The 26,195-nt window shown below is 36.8% G+C and overlaps 2 protein-coding genes across 2 annotated transcripts in view; both read right to left on the bottom strand.

Moving 5' to 3' along the window:
* Positions 1-26,195, bottom strand: part of LOC120428762 (Ig-like and fibronectin type-III domain-containing protein 1) — a 382,047-nt gene that overhangs the window by 150,072 nt on the left and 205,780 nt on the right. The gene's annotated exons all lie outside the window — the stretch shown is intronic.
* On the bottom strand, positions 9,796-23,750 carry LOC120428596 (vesicular inhibitory amino acid transporter). The gene is made up of 5 exons (XM_039593619.2): positions 23,594-23,750; positions 16,345-16,811; positions 16,117-16,285; positions 15,908-16,031; positions 9,796-12,144 (listed from the first exon to the last, which is right to left on the bottom strand). The coding sequence occupies exons 2-5, from the start codon at positions 16,574-16,576 to the stop codon at positions 10,960-10,962; spliced, it is 1,710 nt and encodes a 569-aa protein (XP_039449553.2). The 5' UTR covers positions 16,577-16,811; positions 23,594-23,750; the 3' UTR covers positions 9,796-10,959.

Genomic DNA, 26,195 nt, shown 5'->3' with positions numbered 1-26,195 from the left:
AAGTTAACAAACAAAAAATAAAAATTGTAAAATATATTGTAAACTGACAGCATATACAAACGAAAATTTACATTTTAACTTCAATGTTAGTAGAATCGATTGCAAAAACCTCCATAACGCCAAAAACATATGCCCTTCTGAAAATTTAGTTCATTAGTGTTACGAAAACGCATTAAACTTACGACACACTTTGCTCCCACTAACCCTATACTAAACATCCACCCTGAGTTGTACAACTCATATGTTCTGCCTAACGTGTTGCCGCGGTCATCTTCACCCCCCTAGGGACATAAAATAAAAATTTATGTGCGCTTCACTAAACGGAGCGATTAACTATAAATTTAAATTTCGCACACACACACAGTTGCTCTCCCTCACCATCCCACTTGTTCGTTAGTCGTTCGCTCGGTCCACGGGATGCTGCTGCGAGAAGTTATTAATTACACATTGGCCACGACTTTTGCGTGCTGATTAGATTTTAAATATGGCAGTTCATTATGGTGGTGTTCTGTGTAGCTGCGATGTGAGACAAACGATCGGCTTAAAGTGTTTGGACCGCTTAAAGTGGCCCAGCCCCAACCGGTTTGCTAGAGTTGACACAAACATTGTAGAGCACGTCGTCTCGCGAGATGCAAATCCCAACACGCGGAAGCCCAACTGCACTCTGAATTGATCGTGCAGGGATTTATCTCGTTAAACCAGAAGGAAATGTCTGATGTGTTTGGTCTGGTAGAACAAGTCGTACCGCAGACACACGCGGATTAGATGATGTTTCAATTTCCAGGCTCGACATCGAGTAAAACACGCGATATCTGGCTATAGGGAGTAGCCGTAAGTGATCGCTCTCTTCTCAGACATTGCAGTCGATGTAATTGAACGATGGATGTACACTTCTGGAATGGTTGTCCCGTGTGTGTGTGTGTGTGTTTGTATGTGCTTTTGTTGAAGATGACTATTTACGATAAATTATTCAGTCTCACGCGGGATTTGCATAAAACCTTTACGCTTGCTCGCGTTGTCGTGGGACACTGCAACGAGCCGAACCGTTATGGAAAGAGGGAAATCCCGGCAAGGCAGCAACGTTTGTGCTATGTAAACTGCTGCAAAACAGTATGTTTTGTAAATGATCAAGCTCAGGAAAAACAATTTAATTCATGTTTTTTAAATACCCTTTTTAAAACAATCGTAAAAATTTACACTTGAACACCGAAAGCCATTCATTGCTTTTAATATTTATAATATTTATATCATTTGTGTGTGCTTAACCCACTACTATTGTCTATACATGAGATGAACTCATGCTAAAAATGAGCCCTCTACGACAAAGGAAAGTGGGATAAATCGGGCTTTGAAGTAAAAAACGTTACTTAATCCACCTTTAGGTGGTTGATGCCTTCCTTACATTCATAAAGTCAATACATTGAGTAAAAATAGCAACATTCCCCCTTCAAATCAACTTTATTACTCATTTCTTTTGATAGGGTTCGCAGACCTTCAATATTTCTGGCTCATCGGCAAGGTCTGATAAAAAACCTATCCAACGATAGTTCGCATGGAAGATTCGGACAATATTTCTATCACAATATCTGAAATCCGGCCTCCAAAAAGTGTATAAATAACACTTAAGTGCTAATAACTTTTGATAGGGTTGTCAAATCTTCGATGTTTTAAATTTGAAAGGTCTCTCGGTTATCTAACTGACGATCAGTCGCATGATGAACCCGGAAATCATTTTTATTGAAATATCTTAGATCCGGCCTCCAGACAGTGTATAAATAACACTTAAGAGCGAGTTTTTCACCGATGTGAAACTGGTCGTATCGAGGTGCTCCGATTTGGATGAAACTTTCAGGGTTTGTTTGTCTATACATGAGATGAACTCATGTCAAATATGAGCCCTCTACGACAAAGGGAAGTGGGGTAAAACGGGCATTGAAGTTTGAGGTCCAAAAAACATGAAAAATCTCAAAATTGCTCGCATTTCCGTAAAACTTCATCAATTCCAACTCTCTTAGATGCATTCGAATGGCCTTTTGAAGCCCTTCAAAATGTGCTATAGACATCCAGGATTGGTTTGACTTTTTCTCATAGCTTTTGCAAATTACTGTTAAAAATGGATTTTTTTAAAACCTTAATAACTTTTCCCAACAGCCTCCAACACCCATACTCCCATAGGTCAAAAGTTAGGGAATTTCATGGACTATAAGCCTACGGTATTAACTTTTTGGCCAATCGCAGTTTTTCTCATAGTTTGACGATTTTTCTAGAACAAACATTTTACAACGTTAGTTTTTGCCCTGTAGGCCGCCATAGCGGCATTTTTTGGTCTCAATTTTGTCATATTCGGAATCCTCGGACAATTTCACGTAAGTTAGAAATATTGGAGTTGTAAATTTGATTGGAAAAATTGCCGTTTAGAATGAATTAAAATATTTTTTAACAATTTGTTGGATTGGGGGTAAAACAGGTTTTCGCCTACTTGATACAGCATTTGACGTATTGGTCATAGGGTTAATAAGATCTTTTTCTTTTTTCAAAAATGTTTTATTTAATTATTTTTTAAAGAAATATTACAACTCCAATACTTCTAACTTACGTGAAATTGTCCGAGGATTCCGAATATGACAAAATTGAGACCAAAAAGTGCCGTCTTCTCGGTCTACAGGGCAAAAACTAACGTTGTAAAATGTTTGTTCTAGAAAAACCGTAAAACTATGAGAAAAACTGCGATTGGCCAAAAAGTTAATACCGTAGGCGTATAGTCCATGAAATTCCCTAACTTTTGACCTATGGGAGTATGGGTGTTGGAGGCTGTTGGGAAAAGATATTAAGGTTTAAAAAAAATCTTTTTTTGACAGTAATTTGCAAAAGCTAAGAGAAAAAGTCAAACCAATCCTGGATGTCTATAGTACATTTTGAAGGGCTTCAAAAGACCATTCGAATGCATCTAAGAGAGTTGGAATTGATGAAGTTTTACGGAAATGCGAGCAATTTTAAGATTTTTCATGTTTTTTGGACCTCAAACTTCAATGCCCGTTTTACCCCACTTCCCTTTGTCGTAGAGGGCTCATATTTGGCATGAGTTCATCTCATGTATAGACAAACAAACCCTGAAAGTTTCATCCAAATCGGAGCACCTCGATACGACCTCTAGAACAAACCGAGCAGAATCTACAAATACTGCCTCTTAAGTGCTAATAACTTTTGATAGGGTCGTCAGATCTGCAATGTTTTGGGCTCATTGGAAAGGTCTTTCTAATACCTTTCTGAAAATGTATAACATGATAGGTTTTCTTGCAAAAACCGGACATACGCCAAATTCGTTTTTTTAGCATAACTTTTGAAGTACTTAACTAAACTTGCTGATTTTAAATAGAAACCTATGGGACCGCAAGACGGATCGAATGAGACTAATACGGTCAAAATCCGTTCATCTAGTCCGGAGATAATCGAGTAACATTTTTTTTGTCCACCCATCTACACACATCCACACAGACATTTGCTCAGAACATGATTCTGAGTCGATATGTATACATGAAGGCGGGTCCACCAGGTCAAATTAATAAGTTCATTTTTCGAATGTCAGTTAGGTGAGGAAGGCAAAAACAAGAAAAATCTTAAAATTGCTCGCATTTTCGTAAAACTTCACCAATTCCAACTCTCTTAGCTGTATTCGAATGGGCTTTTGAAGCCCTTCAAAATGTGCCATAAACATCTAGGATTGATTTGACTTTTTCTCATAGCTTTTGCAAATTTTTGTTAAAAACGGATAATTTTAAATGTTAATAACTTTTTGCAACTGCTTTTAACGCCCATACTCCTTTGGGTCAAAAGTTAGGGAATTTCATGGAGTATAAGCCTGCCGCTATGAGGGCTTCGTGGCGCGGTGGTAAGCGGCTTCGGCTGCCGATCCCTAAGTTGCTATGGGGCGCAGGTTCGATTCCCTCCTTATCCTTCTGGTCTTCTATCGGATGGGGAAGAAAAACGTCGGTCCATTTGCGTAAAAGAGGTGGCAGTACAGGGCCGAATGGTTACGCTGTCCGCTTTGTAAGCGGATGATTCTGGGTTCGATTCCCATCTGCTGCAACCTTCCATCGGATGAGGAAGTAAAATGTCGGTCTCGGCCTTGGTTGTTAAGCCGTTAAGTCATTCCAGGTGTAGGAGTCGTCTGCATGCCATAAGTACAAACAACACACCAAACCAAGCCTACTCCGGTGGAATCGCTGGCGGCGGTTGGACTCGCAATCCGAAGGTCGCCAGTTCAAACACTGGGGTGGAAGGTTCCTTGGAGTAGAAAGAGGTTTGGGTGCTCTCCCCATTCAAGCCTTCGTACTCCTAGGTTCGAGAAGAAACTTGCAATAGAGACCACAAAAGACCCGGGGGTCGTTAAAGTGGATTGCTTTGCTTTTTTTGCATGCCGTATTAACTTTTTTGGCCAATCGTAGTTTTTATCATACTTTTACGTTTTTTCTATAACAAACTTTTAAAAACGTTAAGTTTGCCCTGTAGGCCAACCCGGCGACACATTTGAACTCAATTTTTACATATACGGAATCCTAGGGAAATTCCACGTTAGTTTGAGGTGTTTTGGTAAAGTTTTACGAATACGCGAGCAATTTTAAGATTTTTCATGTTGTTTTTACCTCAAACTTCAAAGCTCGTTTTATCCCATTTCCCAAATGCTGAAATTTTTCATGCAAATCGGTACGATACGAACTGTTTCTTATTGGTGAAAAATCACTCTTAAGGAATGAAATAAATTTTGAGGATCTGAGAAGATCAAAATGTACACATTGCACATTGGAAGCTGCAAATATAGCATTTCATTACTCAATTTGGCCCCAAAACCGACATGTTTTCGAATTGAATTTATTGTTTTTGAGTTTCAATGAAATTGCGTTAAACTACATTTTAGGGTGTTTTATTTCCTATTTTGCTCAAAAACGTGTTATTCAAAAGAATTTGTTCACTAGGTTTTTTGGCTAAATTTTCCTCAATTTTTATTTAATTGCATTTCGACGCTGTCTTGCTATCTTGTCGCACCCGCCATTTCAACGTTCCGAGAAAAACGCGTTTAAATGTTTGACCTTGAATAAACAAAAACTAGAGCACACAATGTAAACATTAACAAACATGTTTTGTTTGGTTTACCATTCTGTGCATTGCCCCGTACGTACGTGCGACAAACGCGTTCTGACCTGAAATCTCTTTGGCCAATTGTCACACTTACATCAATTTTCAGGGTGTGTCATGAAACTTTATTCATGTGAAAAATTACAAAAATGCACGGAGATTTTTTCTCGGTTTTTATTGAATATCTCAGGATTGAAATTGACTTGACCAACCAACGGGGTACAAACTAAAAAGTGTCAAACGAAAAAGTGACCAACCAAAACATCAAATGAGGATAACTTTAGTTTTTCCCGACCAACAAACATGAAGTTTATATGCAGTCTAAGCAATATCAAGAGTCTATTAAAGCTCGAGATCAATTGTATAAATAAAAAAATGTAGGTGCTTTTTCTGAGTTCAGTGAAATTCTAGAACGGAACTGTTTTTGGCTGATTAAGTTATTTTGAATATTTGAATATAATTTAAAATAAATTACAATCGCACATCAACATATAAATCCCTCAACGGCACCTAGGACCTTCCATTACAGGTGCCACCTCGTGTCGCACGCGTGTCCATAATTACAACGCAAAATACGCATCATCATCATCGCGTCGTTAAGTTACCATGAGATGTCCGTGCGCGTCGTCGCAAGTAGAACCAGTTTCGCGTACTTTTGCCCACTTTTAGCGGCATCAGCAGAAAAGAGTTGGTGATGATAACATATACACCAAAACAGGTGTAGTATTGCAAACATTAAACTTAACGTCGCGGAGCAAAGAGTAGCTTTTTTTTGTTTACCGCATTCCTAGCATATCTGAGTAACTTCAGGGAAAAGACTATCTCTGCCCTCTTGGAAGATCGAATTTCGCTTGGTTTGTTGGTTTTAGCGATAACGATTTGTGTTTCGACTAGAGTGAGGCAAATCTTTTTATAAAATTCGATCAATACTTCGGCTAAAAATTGAGTTTTCCAAATTTACGTCACATTATTCGCTACTAAATTCGCCCCTTCTGTCAAAGCGGTGATGAAAATGAGATCTGCGCCGTTCATATCCAGCCAGCAGCAGCATCCCTTTTCGCATTTTCGGGGGTGCTTTTCCTCACCCAGTCACACGGTGGTGTGGAAAATCAGGGTGGGATGCTGTGTTTGTGTGTAAGTTCGCAACCACTCTTTGTGTGTGTATGTGTTGAATTTTCTTCCTCCGGAAGATAGAACGCCACCTGCTACCAGGAAGGGCTGCTGACATTTTCACAAGGGAAGGCCTCTTTTGGTTTGGGTTTTTACATACGGTTTTTTGCTATTTCAAGGACTATTTTTAGCTATGACCGGAAAATGTACTGTCCATCATCGAGTCGGTGGTTGTTTGTTGTTATAACAAGCCGTTGCGTATAGAAATAAGCTTCGTTTAAATACCTAAAAAGAAAAGTTGGTTAATGGACTTCGGAAAACTTTGTGATAAGGAAATTTACCTTTATTGAAATACTCGTAAATCGCTTGATGAGTTATGACCAATTGGCAGCATCCACAGAACTCCTTCAGCCTTAACCGATTAGTTTTCTAGTCAAGATTAGCCTATTTCTTCACCTGGGCCAAATTTGCTCCTCCCAAAATAGACCCCACACAAAAAAATATTCTTCACTCAAAACACCAACCACTTGCTATCTGGACTCTTCCAGATTCACAACTTCCACCCTCCAAAAAGCACTCAAACAATTTGTTTCACAACTCACTCTGCACAAACCCCCGTCGGCTTCACTGCAACGTAAAATTACACAATTTTCAGCGCGATGCCTCCAAGGAAAAACACTTTTCGCAAACGCCAAAAACTTTTGCACCTCACGAGCCGAGAAAAAGATACACGGACGACGACGGATCGAGACAGACTCAACACCAAAAAGTTGCACCTCTTTGGAGAAAGACGGAGGGCGATATCTCTCACGCACACACATTTAGTGCGGGGAAACATGCATGCACCCGCTGTCAAATGGGAGTAACGCATACTGGCAAAACGAATGAATGAACATGATGTGATAGCGAGAATGACAGACTTGTGACGGTGGTTTTCAGTGCCGGGTAGAGGGGAAATTAGGGTAGTCGAATTTGAGATTGATGATGTCTTGAAAACGGAGCTATGATTTGTTATTTCAGTTTTTGTTGATGAATTCTAGTTATTGTTGGTATAATATATAATCACAAATTTTATATCTGGAGTTTTTTTTAAAAGGCCCAATAAACCAAATTTTCAGTTTTTGCTTTTTTGTTTTTATTATTACCCCTGATTCAAGGCGGTTTCAAAAACACTCAAAAAGCAAAAATGGAAATTTGGTTTATAGGACCTTTTCAAAAAAAAAAAAAACTCCAGATATGTATTATGTACGAGATTATGTGCACCGATGGTTTGACACCAATTGTTGTCGAACGAACGGGGTCACCTTTTCGGTTGACACCCTCTATAGAGTTATCTACGTGCGCATGTATTGCGTGTACGTACACGAAAAAGATTGAGGTTAAATTTTGTACCGGCCAGCAAAACAAATGGCGTGCTAGTGTGCGTGAGATCGGGCTTAGATAACTCTATACACGAGGCTTATAGTTGCTACCAAACGTTTGGTTTGATAGTAAGTGTGAATTCGGTGTAAAAAGTGACAGTGACAGACACTTTTTTAGTTTGACTTTATCAAACCAACGGGGTACAAGCTAAAAAGTGTCGAACGAAAAAGTGAGCAACCACCGGGTGTTAAGTAGAAGAAGAACTAGGAGAACTATATCATTTTTCAGCCTATTTCTATCGGCCTATCAGCTTTTTGATCATGAATTACAGCTTTGTTTGACTGTTCCAAAGTAATAAATAGCTCAAATAAAAGTGAGCAAGCAACTCTCCATTGTTGATACATCTTAAAATCACAGTCTGTGTTAAATGTTGATTTAATAGCCGAAAACGGCAAAAGTGATGAGAATTGGTCAAACGGCCCCCTATATTCCTCCCCTATATTTTATTACTACACTACCGCATAGAATCGAGAAATTCAAAAGGATAGTGCTGAATTTACGTCTCGACACATTTTGTTCTTCAATAAAAAAAATATTTAAAGTTTTTGCTTCCCCCCTCTTAAAAGTTGGCCCGAAAAATCAGGGGGCAAAAAAATCATAAAACTTCGAAATTACAATGCAAATTTCAGTGCAATCCGCTGAAATCAATTTAAAATGCATTCTCCTGCGTTTAGAAAACAACTGAACTAGTGTAAAATGCATTTCAAAACACTTTTTCCATGCAAATGTTGAGACTATGGCTTGTTATTTCAATATTTATATTTTTTTATTCTACCACTCGAATCGGGTGGCAATTCGAATGAGTGGGCATTAAAAGTAGCGAAATTCGAATTGACAAATCTGCTCTATACTTTTATTTTTGTACTTTTAAAAAAGGTTTGAGTACGGATTTTCTGATCCATTTGTTGTCTTCGACAAAGTTATTGCCCAAAGGTATTGCTTAGAATTTTTGAGAGAATATAGTTGCTCTAAAAAAGTTACCCAGCGACGCGATTACAAATTTGCCAATTTTGTTGGACACCATCCGCCCTTTACGCCCAGCAAAACTGGCAGTGTTGTAAGCGCAAAACATTGGAGTTGTAGTCACTTTCAGGTTAAAATTTTCGAAAATTCTAACGTTTTTCGTCTAAAAAAAACATTGTGAAATGCTGAGGAAATTTCCTGAAATTTTTCTCTGAGGCTTTGAAAATTAGACAATTAGTTTCTGAGACAGCCTCACAAGGATTTTAAATCGATAAAAATTAGTTTGTCCACCTAATAAAAATGAATTAAAAAAAATAATTATGATAACTATCTGTTCCTTTCCATAAGTTGATCTTGTTTTTATTGAAAAGATCAAAAAATTTAATTTCATTTTCTAGCCTTGAAATTCACACCAATAGTTTCGAAGATATCGTCAGTTAAAATTACTGGCAAATTTGGTGACACTTTAAAAAAAAATTTTATCGATTCGAAATCTTTGCGAGGCTATACTGCCGTTCTACGCATAATTGTCCCATGTCCCATGCGAATACGAACCTACGGGACAATTATGTGCAGAAACACAGAAATCGGTCTAAACATTTCAATCGCGTTTTTCTCAGTTACACTTTTTTGAACATGGGACAATTATGCGTAGAACGGCAGTGAATTTCAGAAAATAATTTACTCTAATAACTTTAGAGTCTCATGGAAAAAAATGTTGGAATTTTTTCAGCATTTCAATTTTTTTTAAAGAAGTGGCTTTATATCAATAAGTTTTTTTTTAAACTAGAGGTGCAAATAACTTCAAAACGGTGCTGATTATCAAAAATCGTTGGGGACCATCCATAAACCACGTGGACATTTTTTAAAAATCAAAATAATGCAAAATTGCTTCTTTTGACATAGGGAATGAAAACCAATCAACTACCGTCAACAGATATGTCACAAACGTTTATTAATGTATTTTACAAAAAAAATCTATTTAGGGCATTGCAATTATTTTTCCAAGTTTATAACAACAGCAGATTCCTTCCAATATCAAATCAGACAAAATATTGACGAACGATTCATTTGATTTCTAAAATTCCGTTGAATGCAGTTCATATAAAATTAAAATTTTGTTCACAGTCAGGGACGTTTTCTCAATCTCACGAATAACTTCAGTGCTGGAGTCAATTAACTAGATTTATTTGGACACCTATAATTTTATTCTTGAATACAGTAATATAATTAGTTCAATGTTTTGTATAACACTTTGCGATAAAACATAACCAAACATACATCATGCTTAACGAAGTTCATTCATGCTAAAACGACATTGAAACACTAAAACTTAGCTCAACTGAAAATTGAGTTTGATTATTTGAAAGATATAACCTAATAGCTTCTAAAAACCTCTGCATCTGTTGCTGGAAGACGTTGGATACATTAATTTGGCTACTGAAAATAATACTTTTTTTTCCTTGATAATTAGTCAAATACGCTTGGAAGACATTTTCTGATTAGAATGTACTCAATTACTGGCAATAGGTATGGAAACTTTAAAATATCTTGTAAACATCATTTCAATACCCGCTATCTCTAATGTTGGTTGGTTGTAGATTTTTAACACATGTTTTGCTTATCTGGTTTTTAATTTCTAGCGCTTATTTCCTCCCCCTTTCAGTTACAGTGGGGCTGATAAATATTGTAATCGTTTAAATACTGGTTTTGTTTTCTTGATTTATTGTCAACACACGATCTCTGTTGATTTTTTTTTATGTTTTCACTCGCGATTTTTTTTTTGTGTTTGTGGTTTCAATGCTCTTTTTTATTGCATTTGCACGTGTTTTTCTTCTTCTAATTTAACTGTTTGATCGCACAGGTAAGTGTGCAATTGTTGGAAGACAGTTGGATTATTTGATTTGCTCACTTCATCACTGCTTGTGTTGTTTGTTCAACATTTAGGAAGACATTGATCATTTTGTTCGATTTCTTTTAGTTGGAATACTTTCTTAACGTTGCTATAATTCGTGCGTGGTTTCTAATCTTGGTTTGTTTTATACATTTTGTTTTGCTTTAAGATATGTTTCTTACTTTTTAATGCTTGCAATAAAACCCATTACGGAGCTATACTTTTTTTTCGACTAACCCATACTCGGATCACATTTGTGACGGGCGACGATAGATGTTTCGCGGTAGGGTTTACATTTTGTTCATTAACACTATATTTATATGTGTATAATTGCTGAAGGTTGCGTCATTAACTGAAAGCCTTTCAACCGAGAAACGGAGGATAGTCAACAACACGTTAATTTGTTTTATACAATCACGCTCTTCTCTCGTGGATGCTTAGAAAGGAAGACCAATCTCGAACGCATGAATCAGAGCAGTGCCAGAGTCATAGATTCCGACAACGCCGAACAGAACGCCCAGAAAGATGATAAAGTAGTTGTACGCCCGCTCCTTCTGATCCAACAGATGACCTTTTAATTTAAGATGGAAATAGCAGGGCCAGATAAAGCTCAACATGGTGCCGGTGAAGCTGCCGATAAAGCCCATCAGGATCGAAAAGTGCGGGATAAAGATTGCCATCATGATCGTTCCGAGAATGACCGTTAACCGCCAGGCGAGACCCCAAACTTTTAGTTCACCGTCCAACTCCCAGACGACTGGGAAGAAGGTTTTTGGCTTTCCGCGGAAGAATGCACGCTCGAGGAGTTCGCACGCGGCGAAGAACGGCAACGGATAGCTTAGAACGGCTTTGATAACCAAGCAAAAGTTGACCAAGCCTTTGAACGACGGCGAGTGTAGGTTATTGGTGATGACCTGCTGGGTGTCATTCTGGAACGTCAAAAAGCAAATGTAACCAAACAGCGCCTTGAAGGCAGCTGCGGCAATGTGCGACCAGTCAAGCATCCAGTTGAACTTCGAGCGATCCTCCATGTTTCCCTCCAGCGTCGGTAGGAAGATCTGCGACGTGTAGGAGAAGACAATAACACCAAGCGAGATTGGAAAGTTTTCGAAATCCATTCGCCACTTGACCTTACTCCAGCCCCAGTCGCCGATCTCCAGCAGACAGTACCCGAGGATGATTGCGTTGATCAGCAAGTGAGCCATCGTACACCAGAACGACAGCATCGACACGTGGTGCAGCGACTTCAGGAACGCCAACGGCAGCAAAAAGATCCCGCACAGCATCATCCACGAGCGGGTGTCCAGCGCACCGTCCGGAAACGATCCCGCCATCAAGTCTCCACAAACCACCACGTACAGGATGCACGTCATCAGCAGTTCGATGATCTGGGCTATACTTACCACCCTGGCACCAACCCGCTTGCCGAAGCAAACCTTGGCGATCGCCACGTAGCTGTCCCGCACCCGGACTGGTTCGCCCGTCTGCGGATCCGGCTCGTACAGGCAGTGCACCAGGATCTTACCGGTGTAGCAGCAGATGTGGGCGATGCCGACCATCGCGATGATGGCCCAGTAACCGCCGCGGAGTACCGCGAATGGAAGCGAAACGATGAACATGCCCTGTGGGAGTGAGAGCGGTACGGTTAGTATGAAGACTTGAACGAGTGGGTTGAAAAGAACTTTTAAGGAAAGGGACGTGTTACCTCTGTGTTCAACTACTGTAGGAAAATCTAAAAAATCTTATCTTAAGGTCTTCTGTACAATTTTATATGAGGGTTCTACGCAAATTCACACAGCAGTTGTTACGAGTCCGAGCTCCATTCTTTGATATCTCGTGAAGGAGGGTGGTACGACCCCATACATTTTTGAACATACGACAAAAGACGTGTTTTTCAATAATTTGCAGCCTTGAATGGTGATAACATGGACAATTTGTGTCTAAGGGATTTTTATGTAAAAATGAACGCCCGAATTGGTAACATACACATAGTTTTGAAATCTCTGCCATTTTTCGATACTCATCTATAAAAGATTGTGGCCCATATCATTAGAATAGGAATTTAATATTCGTTTAGAACAGGGTTGCTCAAAGTTTTTGAGTGGCGGGCCAAATTTGAAGCTCTCATGAGCTTGCGGGCCAAACCAAAAAAATTCAATAAATATTTTCCATAAGGTTTTTATTGTAATTTGCACGTCTCAACAAACATTGAAATCAGGTTAGACCGATGCAAATCATTTTGTAATAAGTTCATATACCATGGATTGGTCAAAGTCGAGAGGAACATTTTTTGGCTGAAGACATTCGTGATTTCACAAATATAATAAAATTAAAAGGGTATTCCATTTAATCCACTTGTATTTTCAGTTAAATTCTAATTTTTGTTTGCAAAACATATTTCAAAAGGGGTAACACAAATTTAGAAAAATTGTGCAAAAGGATTTTTCAACAATAATTCATCCAATTTCAATAAAAATTTAATACATTTTGGTCTGCCTAAATCAGATGTTTGTCAATTAGATTCATAATCCAAATGTCATGAGTTCGAAATCCGATGGGGAAGGTTACTAAGTGCCTCATAAGTTTGAGGCCTAGCCTGTAAGAAAATAGTGAATTATAACTATTAAATAAGTATGGAATACCTATATTATCACCATTTTTACAATTTTATACTTTAGTCAAATTTGAACGTTTTATAACTTATTTCTAAAAATCTTTGATGAAAATTTTGACGAAATTACATTATTTCACATTCAATTTTCATTAAGATAGATGTTTCAACAACAAATTCAGGGTCAAAACATGGATAAAACAAAACATTTATAACTTTTATAGCATAAATTTTGATTTTTTTAAAAACCCCTTTGGGTGGTCACAGGGCCATTTTACATGATATTTTAAAATGGGTCCGCGGGCCACTAAAAATTACCTCGCGGGCCACGTTTGGCCCGCGGGCCATGCTTTGGTCACCAATGGTTTAGAATCAGCAATGATAATGTTGTGTTTTTGTAACTTTTCATGCACCCAAAGTTAAAGTTAAAGTTAACGAGGGGATAGTCCTCACGAAAAGAAACGCGAGGAAAGTGCTATTTTGCGAGAGTATAGTCCTCTCGCGTGTTCATTCGTTCTTTGGTCCAGTTCATCCTATTGAGTGGCTTATATGGACAAATGACCGCCACTTAGTTACCGAACCTGGTGGCCCATACGGCAAAGGCACGGTTCAATATGCCGAAGGTTTTGGGTTCGAGTCTCGATACCGGTACTTTTTTATTTGATAGATGAACTTTTTTTGAAGATGAACCCATGAGTAGAGTACTCTCGGTAATTTCGGGATTTATCCTCTCAGTCCGCACACAGTACCATTTTACTACCGAATCCTGCTATTTATCCTCTCGTATGCCGATGTCCAGTCCTGGGTGTGGTATTTTTAAGAGTATTTCCGATAAAATGGCATGTTCCATAATTTTTAACAACTAAGTAACTTAAAAGGCAGAAATTTAAAATAATTTTATTTTTCGAGCAAAAGTCCCATTGACATTAAATTTAGACTCGTTGGAATGGTCATTCGATTACCTAACCAATGATAAGTCGGATGATGGATCTGGACATAGTTATGATTAACAAGTGTGATACGGCTGCAAAAAACATAAATATCACGTACACATTAGAAAAATGTTGAATTTTGGCAGAATCGACTCTTTATTAGAGTATTTATAATAAAGCAATGAATTTTTCAACACTCCCGTTCTCACAAAATCTGTCACCATTTCCAGATGTAAGTGTGTCTAATTTATTTTTTTAAGGTTGAATCAGAGTTAGAGTCGCAGAGTTTCTAGAAGCTAAAGTCAGAGTAGGAGCCGCAGCACTGATAAAAATATGTTTCTACATATTTGGGATGAAATATTGAACTTGTACCCTTGGGCAAATGAGAATTTTTGAATTCGTTTAAAATGTATGATTATCATGATTATTGTGTGGTCGAAATCACAAAAAAGGTCTAAAAATTATCCTACTTGGCTAAACAAATACTATTTTGCCCCCATAGAAGCCATTTTTGCATTTTGGAGAGCGTGTTAAAAGCTCCTAAGAACTCTAAACATCGATTTTATTTATACCAAATTTGTCTGAAATGCTTAAAAAAGACAATAACTATAAAAGTGACTTTCTATATAAAAAATGTATTTCGTCCGAATTTGGGCTCAGTAATGACCCTGTTGTAATGACGAAAAGTTAAAATTTAAAAAATCTAGTAGACGATACATGAGAAATTATACATTAAAATTATACAACTAATTGTAAACTTGTCGTTCAAATGATTCAAAATACCAACCCCGCCTCTAGATGGGCTTCGATCTAAAAATTCGCCAAAAATCAAATTATCAACCATTAAAAACATTGCACAGTGGTCCAGAAAATGGTTTGTTTGGTTGAAAATTAGGGTGGTTCACGATTAGGGTGAATTTGTAAATCTTACTTTTCAGGATTATTTTTGGGATTTTTTTTATCGTCTTCAAGAAAGTTGTTGTATCTCGTAATCTACGCCTTCTACGACCAAATTTATAGAAAGCATCTGAGCAAAACGTCAAAAATCAGTTTTTGATCGTGGCAATTCAGGGTTAAGTTATAGAGAAATATTATATTCAGAGTACTTTAAGAGCTCTGAAAAAAACGAACATTTTAATTTTTTTGGCATGTAAATTTGGATTAAGGGTCAACAGTTACAGTGAACCACCCTAATTTTAACCAAACCAAAAGTTGCCCCTTTTCATTTTCAACAATTCTTCTGAAGAAACCAAAGCTTCAAAACTTCACCATTTTCGAAAAATCCATTTTCCACTTAATTTTGCAATCTGGACCCCTCCACCAAAATGTATGAAAAAATCGAGATCATTTGATACCCATATTGAAAAAAAATCTAATGGTTTTAGTATCTTTTTAGAAAATACGTAGTTTTATGAAAATGTTGAGTATTTCACAAAAAATATAATTACAATCGAAATGTATGAAAAAATCCCGATCGTTTGATACCCATATTTTCGAAAACTGTTTTTTAAATATTTTTATAAATGATAATGGTGCCATTCTATAGCAGAAAATGTGAAAAACATGCAAAAATTGAAATTAGTGACTTTAAACATGAAAAAATTAGAAAGACAAAGAAGGTGGTAGGATAGGCCAAATATGTGCTACCAAAAACAAACATAAACTATACAAGATAAATGCAAATTTGAATACTAAAAACAAGAAACAACATAAAACAAGAGAAATTAAGATTTTCGTTGAACATAGACTGCTCAAAATGATCTCCTGAACAAGGGAAAAATAAAAAATTTCGAAAAAATATGACATAAGAGGGTTAACAAGTCACCACTTAAACCACCTCACCTGGATTGCATTGGTAACATTCCACGCCGCTTGATACTCGTTGATTTTCGCTCCTCCAGCAACTTCTCCTTCACAACCTCCGGCAAAGGTACTGTCGGAACCGAAGGATTGCACGCTTCCTTGCCTTGAATTTGAAGTTTTGTGAAATCAAATTAAATTAGAATTGAAATGAAAAGTCCTTGATATAAAAATGGCCTAAAAACTCATACCTCGGAGGATAGCCGCCCGCCTGGTAGCCATTGTCGAAATCGCTCGATTGGTTGAACCCGGTCTCCTGGTACTGTCCGGGGGCCGGCTGTTCCGCACCCTCCTGGTAGTATGCCTTCGGATTCGTGAACGGATTCAACGGGTTCAGCTCGGTCGTTCCACCAGTGTCTCCTGTAAAATAGTTGAGTTTTGAGTCCCAACTAGGAAAAATCATCAGATTTTCAACTCACCATCGCTTTCCGCAAAGTGCACATTCTGGGGCCGTGGAGGAACCTGCGGTGGAGACCGCACGCCAGATACACCACCGCCGCTGCCACCGGACATGTTATCGCCCTGGGGCTGCTCGTAGTCGTTTTGCTTGTTCTTCGACGGGACGACCTGGCGGGCGGTCTGCAGGGCCACGTTCAGGACGTTCTTCACCGGTGGCATGGGCATCGAGCGCATCGTGTTTAGGAAAGACATTTTTTTTGTTTTTTTTTTTGCTTACCTCGTGTAAAGTTAGAAGCTAAGTTTTAAATATGATTTTTATAATCTAGTTATTTTCTAAGGTTTATACTTTTACACGAATATAGAGGTGAACGAATCACCTGGGGATAAGCTTTACTAAGTTTTGGAAGACTTTCAGTGATTTTACTGATTTAAGGTGTTGTCTTTCTTATTGCGCTTTAGCTGCTCTTCATGCCGGTGAATGTTGTCCCTGAAAAAATACATAGTAAAGAAAAATAATGTATCATACATTACAATATCTTCGGTGGGGTAACTATGTACCAAAAATCTGAATTCCTCGTGTAATTTGTAAAGAAAACACTTAAGAGCGAGTCCACGAACAGGGCATACCCCTTTGTATGGGACGTCGTTTGGACCTCACCAATCTGCCTGAATTTTTCAGGGTTTGTTTGTACATGTAAAACTAGCATTTGGCCAAAATATGAGCACTCTAGGTCAACGGGAAGTGGGGCAAATCGGGACACAAAGTTTGAAGATTCAAAAACGTAAAAATATTAAAAAGGCTATAACTTAGGCAAAATTCAATTTAATTTCTAAATTCAAAATGCATCTTAAAGGACTTCAAAAATACAACAAAATGTAGGGTATATATACTATAGAGCATCCAAATTGGTTAATTCTAAAGGGAGTTATTGGCATTTTAGTGAAAAAAAGCATAATTTTCAAACTCAAATAAAAAAGTGTTCCATCCAGATATCAACTCGGTTCGACCTGCAGCTTGTAGGGGACATCTGGAACTACCATCTGAGACTGAGAACGCTTTGGGTAAGACAGTTTAACATATTAAAAAGACACTTTTACTTTTAGTGAAGTTTTTGGTTGTAAATTTTTGCTCGGGGGACCCTTTAGATCCCATTTTCTGGTGATATTTTTTTTCATATTCGTGTTCCTGAGACAATTTCACAATAGAAACATACATAAAAATGTTTATTTTGATCCATTTTAACCCTTTAAAAAATAAAAGTTAAAAAAAAATATGAAGCTGCTTTTTCTGGTGTCATTTAGTATCCTTGGAAACGAGCTTGATTTTCAATAAATGTGAATCGAAGAATTTTTTTTAACTTTTATTTTTTAAAGGGTTAAAATGGATCAAAATAAACATTTTTATGTATGTTTCTATTGTGAAATTGTCTCAGGAACACGAATATGATAAAATTATCACCAGAAAATGGGATCTAAAGCAAAAATCAAATGGATCAAAATAAACATTTTTATGTATGTTTCTATTGTGAAATTGTCTCAGGAACACGAATATGATAAAATTATCACCAGAAAATGGGATCCGAGCAAAAATTTACAGCCAAAAATGCACTAAAAGTAAAAGTGTCTATTTAATATGTTAAACTGTCTTAACCAAAGCGTTCTCAGTCTCAGATGGTAGTCCCAGATGTCCCCTACAAGCTGCAGGTCGAACCGAGTTGATATCTGGATGGAATACTTTTTTATTTGAGTTTGAAAATTATGCTTTTTTTTTCACTAAAATGCCAATAACTTTCTTTTGTTGCATTTTTTGAGCCCTTTCAGATGCATTTTGAATTTTGAAATTAAATTGAGTTTTGCCTAAGTTACAGCCTTTTTGAGATTTTTGACGTTTTTGAACCTTCAAACTTTGTGTCCCGATTTGCCCCACTTCCCGTTGACCTAGAGTGCTCATATTTTGGCCAGATGCTAGTTTTATATGTACAAACAACCTCTGAAACTTTCAGGCAGATTGGTGAGGTCCAAACGACGACCCATACAAAGGGGTATGCCCTGTTCGTGGACTCGCTCTTAAATGTAAATGTTAAATGACGTGCAAAAGTGTTACATCATAAATGGTGTAACATTCGGAAATATTCGTGTGTGTGTATGCTTCTCTTTTTTATAAATATCATCCAGAAATTTATATTTGAAATAAAGTAAACAATATTTCAAAACACATCATGTACAAACCGTGCGTTTCGAGATAAACGCTTTTGAATGTTGAGCATCATTTTCCAATTCCCATTTTAAAATAAAAGCAAAAGAAGATGTTCTAATGATAACAAACGATGAAAAACGTTGCTTTTATTGATACTTGATCATCCACATTCAATAAAACATTATTTCCGTCATTATATTTAAGAAAAACAAACATATGTAACTTCTTTTGAAATCACAAACGTCTATATCACCCTGCTGTCATTGCAAGGGAAGCTTTGTAATGATTCGTTTTTCTTTGCCGAAGGTACATGGCGCCTTTTGCAAGTGGAGGGGAAGTTTTGTTATGATTCGCTTTTCGTCGGCAAATGTACATGTCGTCTTTTTCATGATTTTTTTTTCATCACGAGGTTCATGTAGTCTTTTATTTGACAGGTTGACAGGGCTATATGATATGGCTATTTGTTTACCGACAGTGGGGGGTGACATTGGGTCTGGGGGGTGAGATTGGGTCAATGTGTTTTTTTATGGATTTTACCATTTCTCAGGTTCTTTTAAATGAAATTAAATTCTGTTAAAAGAGTTATGTAGGGGCCATCTTAAGATGACTTCGCTGGAAAAATCTCGTTCCTAGAACAAATCCTGTTATTTTGGCAGCTGTCTAAAGTTGAGGTACATTTTTGACCAAAAACGACCTCTCGAAAACTTTCCAAATGTTTGAAAAACTTTACTTCAAATATTGAATCATTTCAATACGATTCCCTCGACCAAAAAACACTGTAGGATGACTTGTTTTTACCATATCGTTGTATTTGAGCATCATTTTAGTTTCATTTGATCCAATGTCACCCTTCCTAAGGGGTGAGATTGCGTAAATTTTCAAACTAAGGTAGTGTTCATCAAAATTCACTAGAGCGTCCAATTTCCCGTCCCGGGAAAAAAAATCCCGGGAATTCCCGGGATTTCCCGAAAAATAATATTTCCCGTTTCCCGGGAAATTTGTAAATTTCCCGGGAATTCCCAAAATTCAAGCGAATGTATACATTTTCTTAAATTTTTTGAACTATTTTTTGAAAATGATCTTAAAAAATAATAAATGAACAAACTCAACAAGATTTTGTTCAATCAAATGTTTTGTTTAGTTTATATTTATTTAATCAGATTATCAGAAATAATGATATCAGAATTATTTCTGATAATATTAACTTTTGAAGCAACTGGGAATACATCTTGCTTAATGAGTATTAAATTATTACAATTAGGTAAGCTTTTATTTCATCAAAACAATATTAACTCCTTACCTCCAAATTAAAATTGAGATTTTTTTACGTTTTTGTTTACCATGATCAAATGAGATGAAAATAGAATTTGTGCAATAAGAATTAATTCAATTTGTTGAATACCTAGTACTAAAGAAATTACAATTTGAAGTAAAAGAATTATGAAGCACTGATGCTACGACAGATTAGAGGGTTGAATGTGAATAAATAGAAGACTTTTTGTGGAATGATGTTAACTTATCGTATAATTTAAATCATGTTGCATAATAATACAAAAACAAACATTGTAAAATTACTTTCTATTGTTTGGTCTTAAAAAAATGCAAAAATATATTCTAAACTTGCTTCAAATATTTGAAAACATTGGGTTGTTTGGAGTAAAACCAACACAAAAAGCTTTACCATTTGTTCAAGAGCTGAAACCAGTATTTGTCATGAAAAACTAACCTAATCCACCTATGTGGTTGATGCCTTCCTCACTTGTTACCAACAATGGGTAATATGAGTGGTTTGGACACATATTTCAGCTATTTTTTTTAGGTCCAGAAAAATAAGTACACAAATATAACTTAAGTTGTCATAACTCGAGACAGGGTTGCCAGATCTTCAATTATGTGGACTCGTTGGAAAGGTCTCTCGATTACCTAACCAACGATGGGTCGGATGATGGATCCGGACATAGTTTACATACATTTAAGTGAGATCCGGCTTCAAAAAAGTACATAAATATCACTTAAGTGGTCATAACTCGAGACAGGGTTGCCAGATCTTCGATATTGTGGACTCGTTGGAAAGGTCTCTTGATTACCTAACCAATGATGGGTCGGATGATTGATCCGGACATCGTTTACATGCATTTAAGTGAGATCCGGCTTCAAAAAAGTACATAAATATCACTTAAGTGGTCATAACTCGAGACAGGGTTGCCAGATCTTCGATGTTGTGGACTCGTTGGAAAGGTCTTTTGATTACCTAACCAACGATGAGTCGGATGATTGTTCCGGACATCGTTTACATACATTTAAGTGAGATCCGGCTTCAAAAAAGTACATACATATCACTTAAGTGGTCATAACTCGAGACAGGGTTGCCAGATCTTCGATGTTGTGGACTCGTTGGAAAGGTCTCTCGATTACCTATTCAACGATGGGTCGGATGATGGATCCGGACATCGTTTACATGCATTTAAGTGAGATCCGGCTTCAAAAAAGTACTTAAATATCACTTAAGTGGTCATAACTCGAGACATGGTTGCCAGATCTTCAATGTTGTGGACTCGTTCGAAAGGTCTCTCGATTATCTAACCAACGATGGGTCGGATGATGGATCCGGACATCGTTTACATGCATTTAAGTGAGATCCGGCTTAAAAAAGTACATAAATATCACTTAAGTGGTCATAACTCGAGACAGGGTTGCCAGATCTTCGATGTTGTGGACTTGTTGGAAAGGTCTTTTGATTACCTAACCAACGATGGGTTGGATGATGGATCTGGACATCGTTTACATGCATATAATTGAGATCCGGATATATGTGAAAACACATTTTTATACATAACTTTTGAACTTCTTATCGAAACTTCAAACAATTCAATAGCGATGTATGGGACCCTAAACCAAGTCGAATGCAACTGGTTCGATCAAAATCGGTTCAGCCAGTGCTGAGAAAACTTGGCAAGATTTTTGAACACATACATACATACACACACACACACATACACACACACAGACATTTGTTCAGTTTTCGATTCTGAGTCGATATGTATATATGAAGGTGGGTCTTCGAGCTTTTAATAAAAAGTTCATTTTTAGAGCAGGATTATAGCCTTACCTCAGTGAGGAAGGCAAAACATAATTTCTGCACGTTTTTTTTCATTTCAATAAACTGGTCACAGGGGCAAGTTTAAAATTTCTCATCAAAAAATACCAAAATACATTTTCTTGTAGTTGAATGATTTTTTACATGCAGTCAAGCCGTTAATTGATCTTCACACTTATTTAAACCATTAATGTTGATGTCCTATACAATTTTGTTGCATAATATTAACTTAAACCAAGATCATAACAATTTTCAATAAACTTGAAATTTCCCGGGAATTCCCGGGATTTCCCGGGAAATGGGCTGTAAATTTCCCGTTTCCCGGGAAATTTGTAACCCCGGGAAATTGGACGCTCTAAAATTCACCATATTTTGGAAAAAAGTTAGTAAACTATCTAAGAACAAATCTACGTTGAAAGATTTTCGATGTTATTTAAATTGTTTTTGTACTTAGGAGTTACGAGAGGTGTATTATTTTTTTACCCATGGTCACCCCCACTGACGGTATGTTACATTATTTAAAATCACTATTAAACAGACTTTACTGAAGTAACTTTTGCTCATTTTTGGTGGAGAGGTTGCTTGTTAGGAGTACTTTCAGAATGTGCAAAAACCCTGAAAAGGGTCAAAATGTACATGATGCCTTTTGAAATGTTGCCTTCGAATTATCAACATTATATGAATTTAAAAATAGTAGTTTATGCAAAAAGTTGCAAAAAAAGATTTTTTCAGCATGGGTCAAATTTATCCAACGAGGTTTCCCGAGTTGAATAAAAACGATGGGTGCTGAAAAAAATAAATTTTGAAACTGCTATATTGGAAATTTTGAAGTTGCTATATTGGAAAATGAAAACATCAGTATGGATGGTTCATCAAGAATCGATGTGCCTTGCAGCTTATTATTTTTCATTTAAATCCGAGTAGGTAACAAAAATTTCTTTTCTCAAATATACTATATCGAGCGTACATTTTGGTCAAATAACTACAATGAGATTGGAAAAATCATAATAGCAAGACTATCGTTTTTAACGATTTCTAAATTATTAAAAGCTTATTTTAAATTCTGTAATCTTTTGAAAGTTTAAATATGTACATCAATCTATTGTAAAGTTATACCAAATACTTTTGATATTTTCACTCGTTGCATAACTGCTCATGTTTCACCAACTTTAAACCTCCAATATGCTTCGAATATTAAAGTCATAAATCATAAAAACCTTCACCACCGAGTCCGGCATCAGTGTCGTCTAGACCGCACCATTTCAACGCCAAACGTACCAAACTACGCGGAACACCTTAAGCAAAAATCACCTTCTCCCCGCTGAAAGGCGGTCGATCGATTTTTCCCCGCGCATTTTCCGAATTCACACAAAACTTGACATTTGCTTTTGCTTCCTGCTTGCTGGGAAAAGGAAAATCACTGAGGAAAAACCGCAACCATTGATGGTGTGGAGGTGACACACAGTTCCACTTTCAGGACCGTTTTGTCCTCCTACTACAACAAAAGGTGGTGATTTTTCAGAAGTTTGATTGATGTTAATTTTTAAGGTTTTCTCATTGTTTGTTTTAATTTAGACAGTTTTTTTTTTTTTTGAAAATGTATGTCTTTGGATGGCTTGAGCTCCCTCTAATCATTTTACACACTTAAAAATTAACTTAAATTGATTTTACATTATTTTAAATGGAATTTGTCAATTATTTTTCTACACTAAAAACAAAACATCAAACATTTACAAAATTATTAAAAAAAAGTCATTGTAACTCATCAACAAGGAAGCACTGTTCCAACCTGCCTCCCCTTTTTTGGTGGGTGGCAAATCTCACTCTCGTTTACTCACTTCCCCCCACCTCCAAAGTGTGGGGGTGGTGGCTGTGAATGAAATTTTTCCACCACCCGAATCGCTTCGACTTTGGCCGATGGAAAATTGCACTTTTCCCCACCAAATTCCTCACTTTTCACCCCAAAAATACTCACTTTGTGCGGAACGATGCAGCTGGAAGCCGATTTCGACACTTTCACTGGTGGACACGAACCGCGGCTGGGTCCTTTTTCGGGGCGATTTCTTGGGCGACGTGACTCCGCAGTACCGACTAGAGTGCCATTTTGGAGGAAAGTGAGCCAGTCCTTTATTTGCGGGAGCACAACGTCCCGTGATGTCCTGCTCTCTCTCTCGAGTTGGGTGGATAGGATAGGATAGGGTGGGATTGTGACAGCACACGTGCGTGCGGATGCTGCGCACGTTGAGAGAGCGAGGATAAATGGGATCAATAAGAATGTGATTTTTGAAATAACTGTTTGAGGAAAAATACAATGATTTTCAATAATTGTTGAAACGTAGATTTGTTTCTTTTTGTATTTTATTCATTCTAATCAAAACTATTTTTACATTAATTTTATTCTGCAAGTGAAGAATATCAGATTTATGGAAAATGATTGAAATTGAGCGTAAGAAATCTGATTTTTTTTAGTCTTTCACGATAACGGTAAAATTAATATCAATTTTGTACGCAAAAATAATATTTATTTTCAACTTTTTTAAGATTCGATTCAACTCAATCTAAAGTTATTAGAAAATATGATATTTGCAATCCAGTGGGAAACTGTCAACGATCTACTTTTCTCTACCAAAAAAATGCTGAAATCAGTACTTTTCAGCACTATTTTTTAATGTTTGCCCGGAGCACCGTAATGGTAAAAACGTTACTTAATCCACCTTTAGGTGGTTGGCGCCTTCCTCACATTTAAAGGGTGCTATACAAAATGCAAAAAGTGCGTAAATAACACTTAAGTGCTTATAACTTTTGAAATGGTTGTCAGATCTTCAATGTTTTAGACGCATTGGAAAGCTCTTTTGAATACCTATCCAACAATAGGTCGCATGAGAGTTCCGGACAACATTTTCATCAACATATCTGAGATCCGGCCTCCAAAAAGCGTATAAATAACACTTAAGTGCTTATAATTTTTGATAGATTTGTCAGATCTTCAATGTCTTGGACGCGTTGGAAAGGTCTTTTAAATACCTTTCTAAAAATGTATAGCATGACGGGTTTTCTTACAAAAACCACCCTTTTTACAATCTTCCGGACTTTTGTTAAACTCGTTTTTTTAGCATAACTTTTGAAGTACTTAACTAAACTTTATCATTTTTAATAGCGACTTATGGGACCCCAAGACGGATCGAATGACGCCAAAACGGACAAAATCGGTTCAGCCAATGTCGAGATAATCGAGTGACAATTTTTTGATCAACATCCCACCACACACACAGACATTTGCTCAGAATTTGATTCTGAGTCGATAGGTATACATGAAGGTGGGTCTAAGAGGTCTAATTGAGAAGTTCATTTTTCGAGTGATTTTATAGCGTTTCCTCAGTAACGTGAGGAAGGCAAAAATACGTGTCTAATTATTTGGCTCAAGGATTCTATTGACCAATTTAAGAACATTTTGTGTTATGGAATTGCTGATAAAAAAAAACTTAGCCATTTGACATTTTATCTATTTGCAAGGGTGAATATAAATGAATAAAATAATGTTGAAGCTGGTTTTCAAAATTTCAGGATTTTTGGAATTCCTTAGATTTTCAAAATTAATATTCAGAATTATCTACAGAAACTAAACTATGTCAGTAAGAGGAGAGACACAAACTTTGTCTAAGGTTTCCTGAAAATATCTTCAAGATTATGGAGCAAAATAATAAAAATGATTTCAGTTAAACTTTGAAATCTTTAATTTCTTTAAATATATTCAATGATTTTTCGGAGGATTTCTAAAACCAAAACATTATATTTTTTAATTTCCAGTTTATTAGTGTGGTGAAAAGAAACTGTTCAAAGTAATTGAAGTAAGTGAAACACAATGAAATTATGGCTTGGAATTTCATTTTGTATATTCCTTGAGATAAAACAAAAAAAAAACATCGCAAAAGCGAAAGCTATGACTTACTCTTGTCATGAAAAAATTCTCAATGCATTTCCTCTACATATAATTGAAGGAAATACAACTTCAACAAACTATTTGTAATTAAGAGCGAGTTTTTCACCAATGTGTAACAGGTCGTATCGAGGTGCTCCGATTTGGATGAAACTTTCAGCGTTTGTTTGTCTATACATGAGATGAACTCATGCCAAATATGAGCCCTCTACGACAAAGGGAAGTGGGGTAAAATGGGCTTTGAAGTTTGAGGTCCAAAAAACCTAAATAATCTTAAAATTGCTCGCATTTCCGTAAAACTTCATCAATTCCAACTCTCTTAGATGCATTCGAAAGGTCTTTTAAAGTACTTCAAAATGTGCCATAGACATCCAGGATTGGTTCGACTTTTTCTCTTAGCTTTTGCAAATTACTGTCAAAAATGGATTTTTTTAAAACCTTAATATCTTTTTGCAACAGCCTCCAAAACCCATACTCCCATAGGTCAAAAGATAGGTAATTACATGGACTATAAGCCTATGGTGTTAACTTTTTGGCCAATCGCAGTTTTTCTCATAGTTTTTCGATTTTTATAGAACAAACATTTTACAACGTTAGTTTTTGGCCGGTAGGCTGCCATAGCGGCACTTTTTAGTGTCAA

This window comes from Culex pipiens, chromosome 2 (genome assembly GCF_016801865.2).
Source record: "Culex pipiens pallens isolate TS chromosome 2, TS_CPP_V2, whole genome shotgun sequence".
In the NCBI taxonomy this organism is placed as follows: Eukaryota; Metazoa; Arthropoda; class Insecta; order Diptera; family Culicidae; genus Culex; species Culex pipiens.
Note: the sequence above shows the minus strand (reverse complement) of the source record. Positions and strands in the feature narration are given on the sequence as shown.

Excerpts from the sequence above, each read along its gene's own strand:
- LOC120428596 (XM_039593619.2), bottom strand. The coding sequence starts at position 16,576 with ATGTCTTTCCTAAACACGATGCGCTCGATGCCCATGCCACCGGTGAAG. Across the intron at positions 16,286-16,344 it reads GCACTTTGCGGAAAGCGATG|GAGACACTGGTGGAACGACC; the intron begins GTGAGTTGAAAA and ends ACTATTTTACAG. Across the intron at positions 16,032-16,116 it reads GCGGGCGGCTATCCTCCGAG|GCAAGGAAGCGTGCAATCCT; the intron begins GTATGAGTTTTT and ends TTCAAATTCAAG.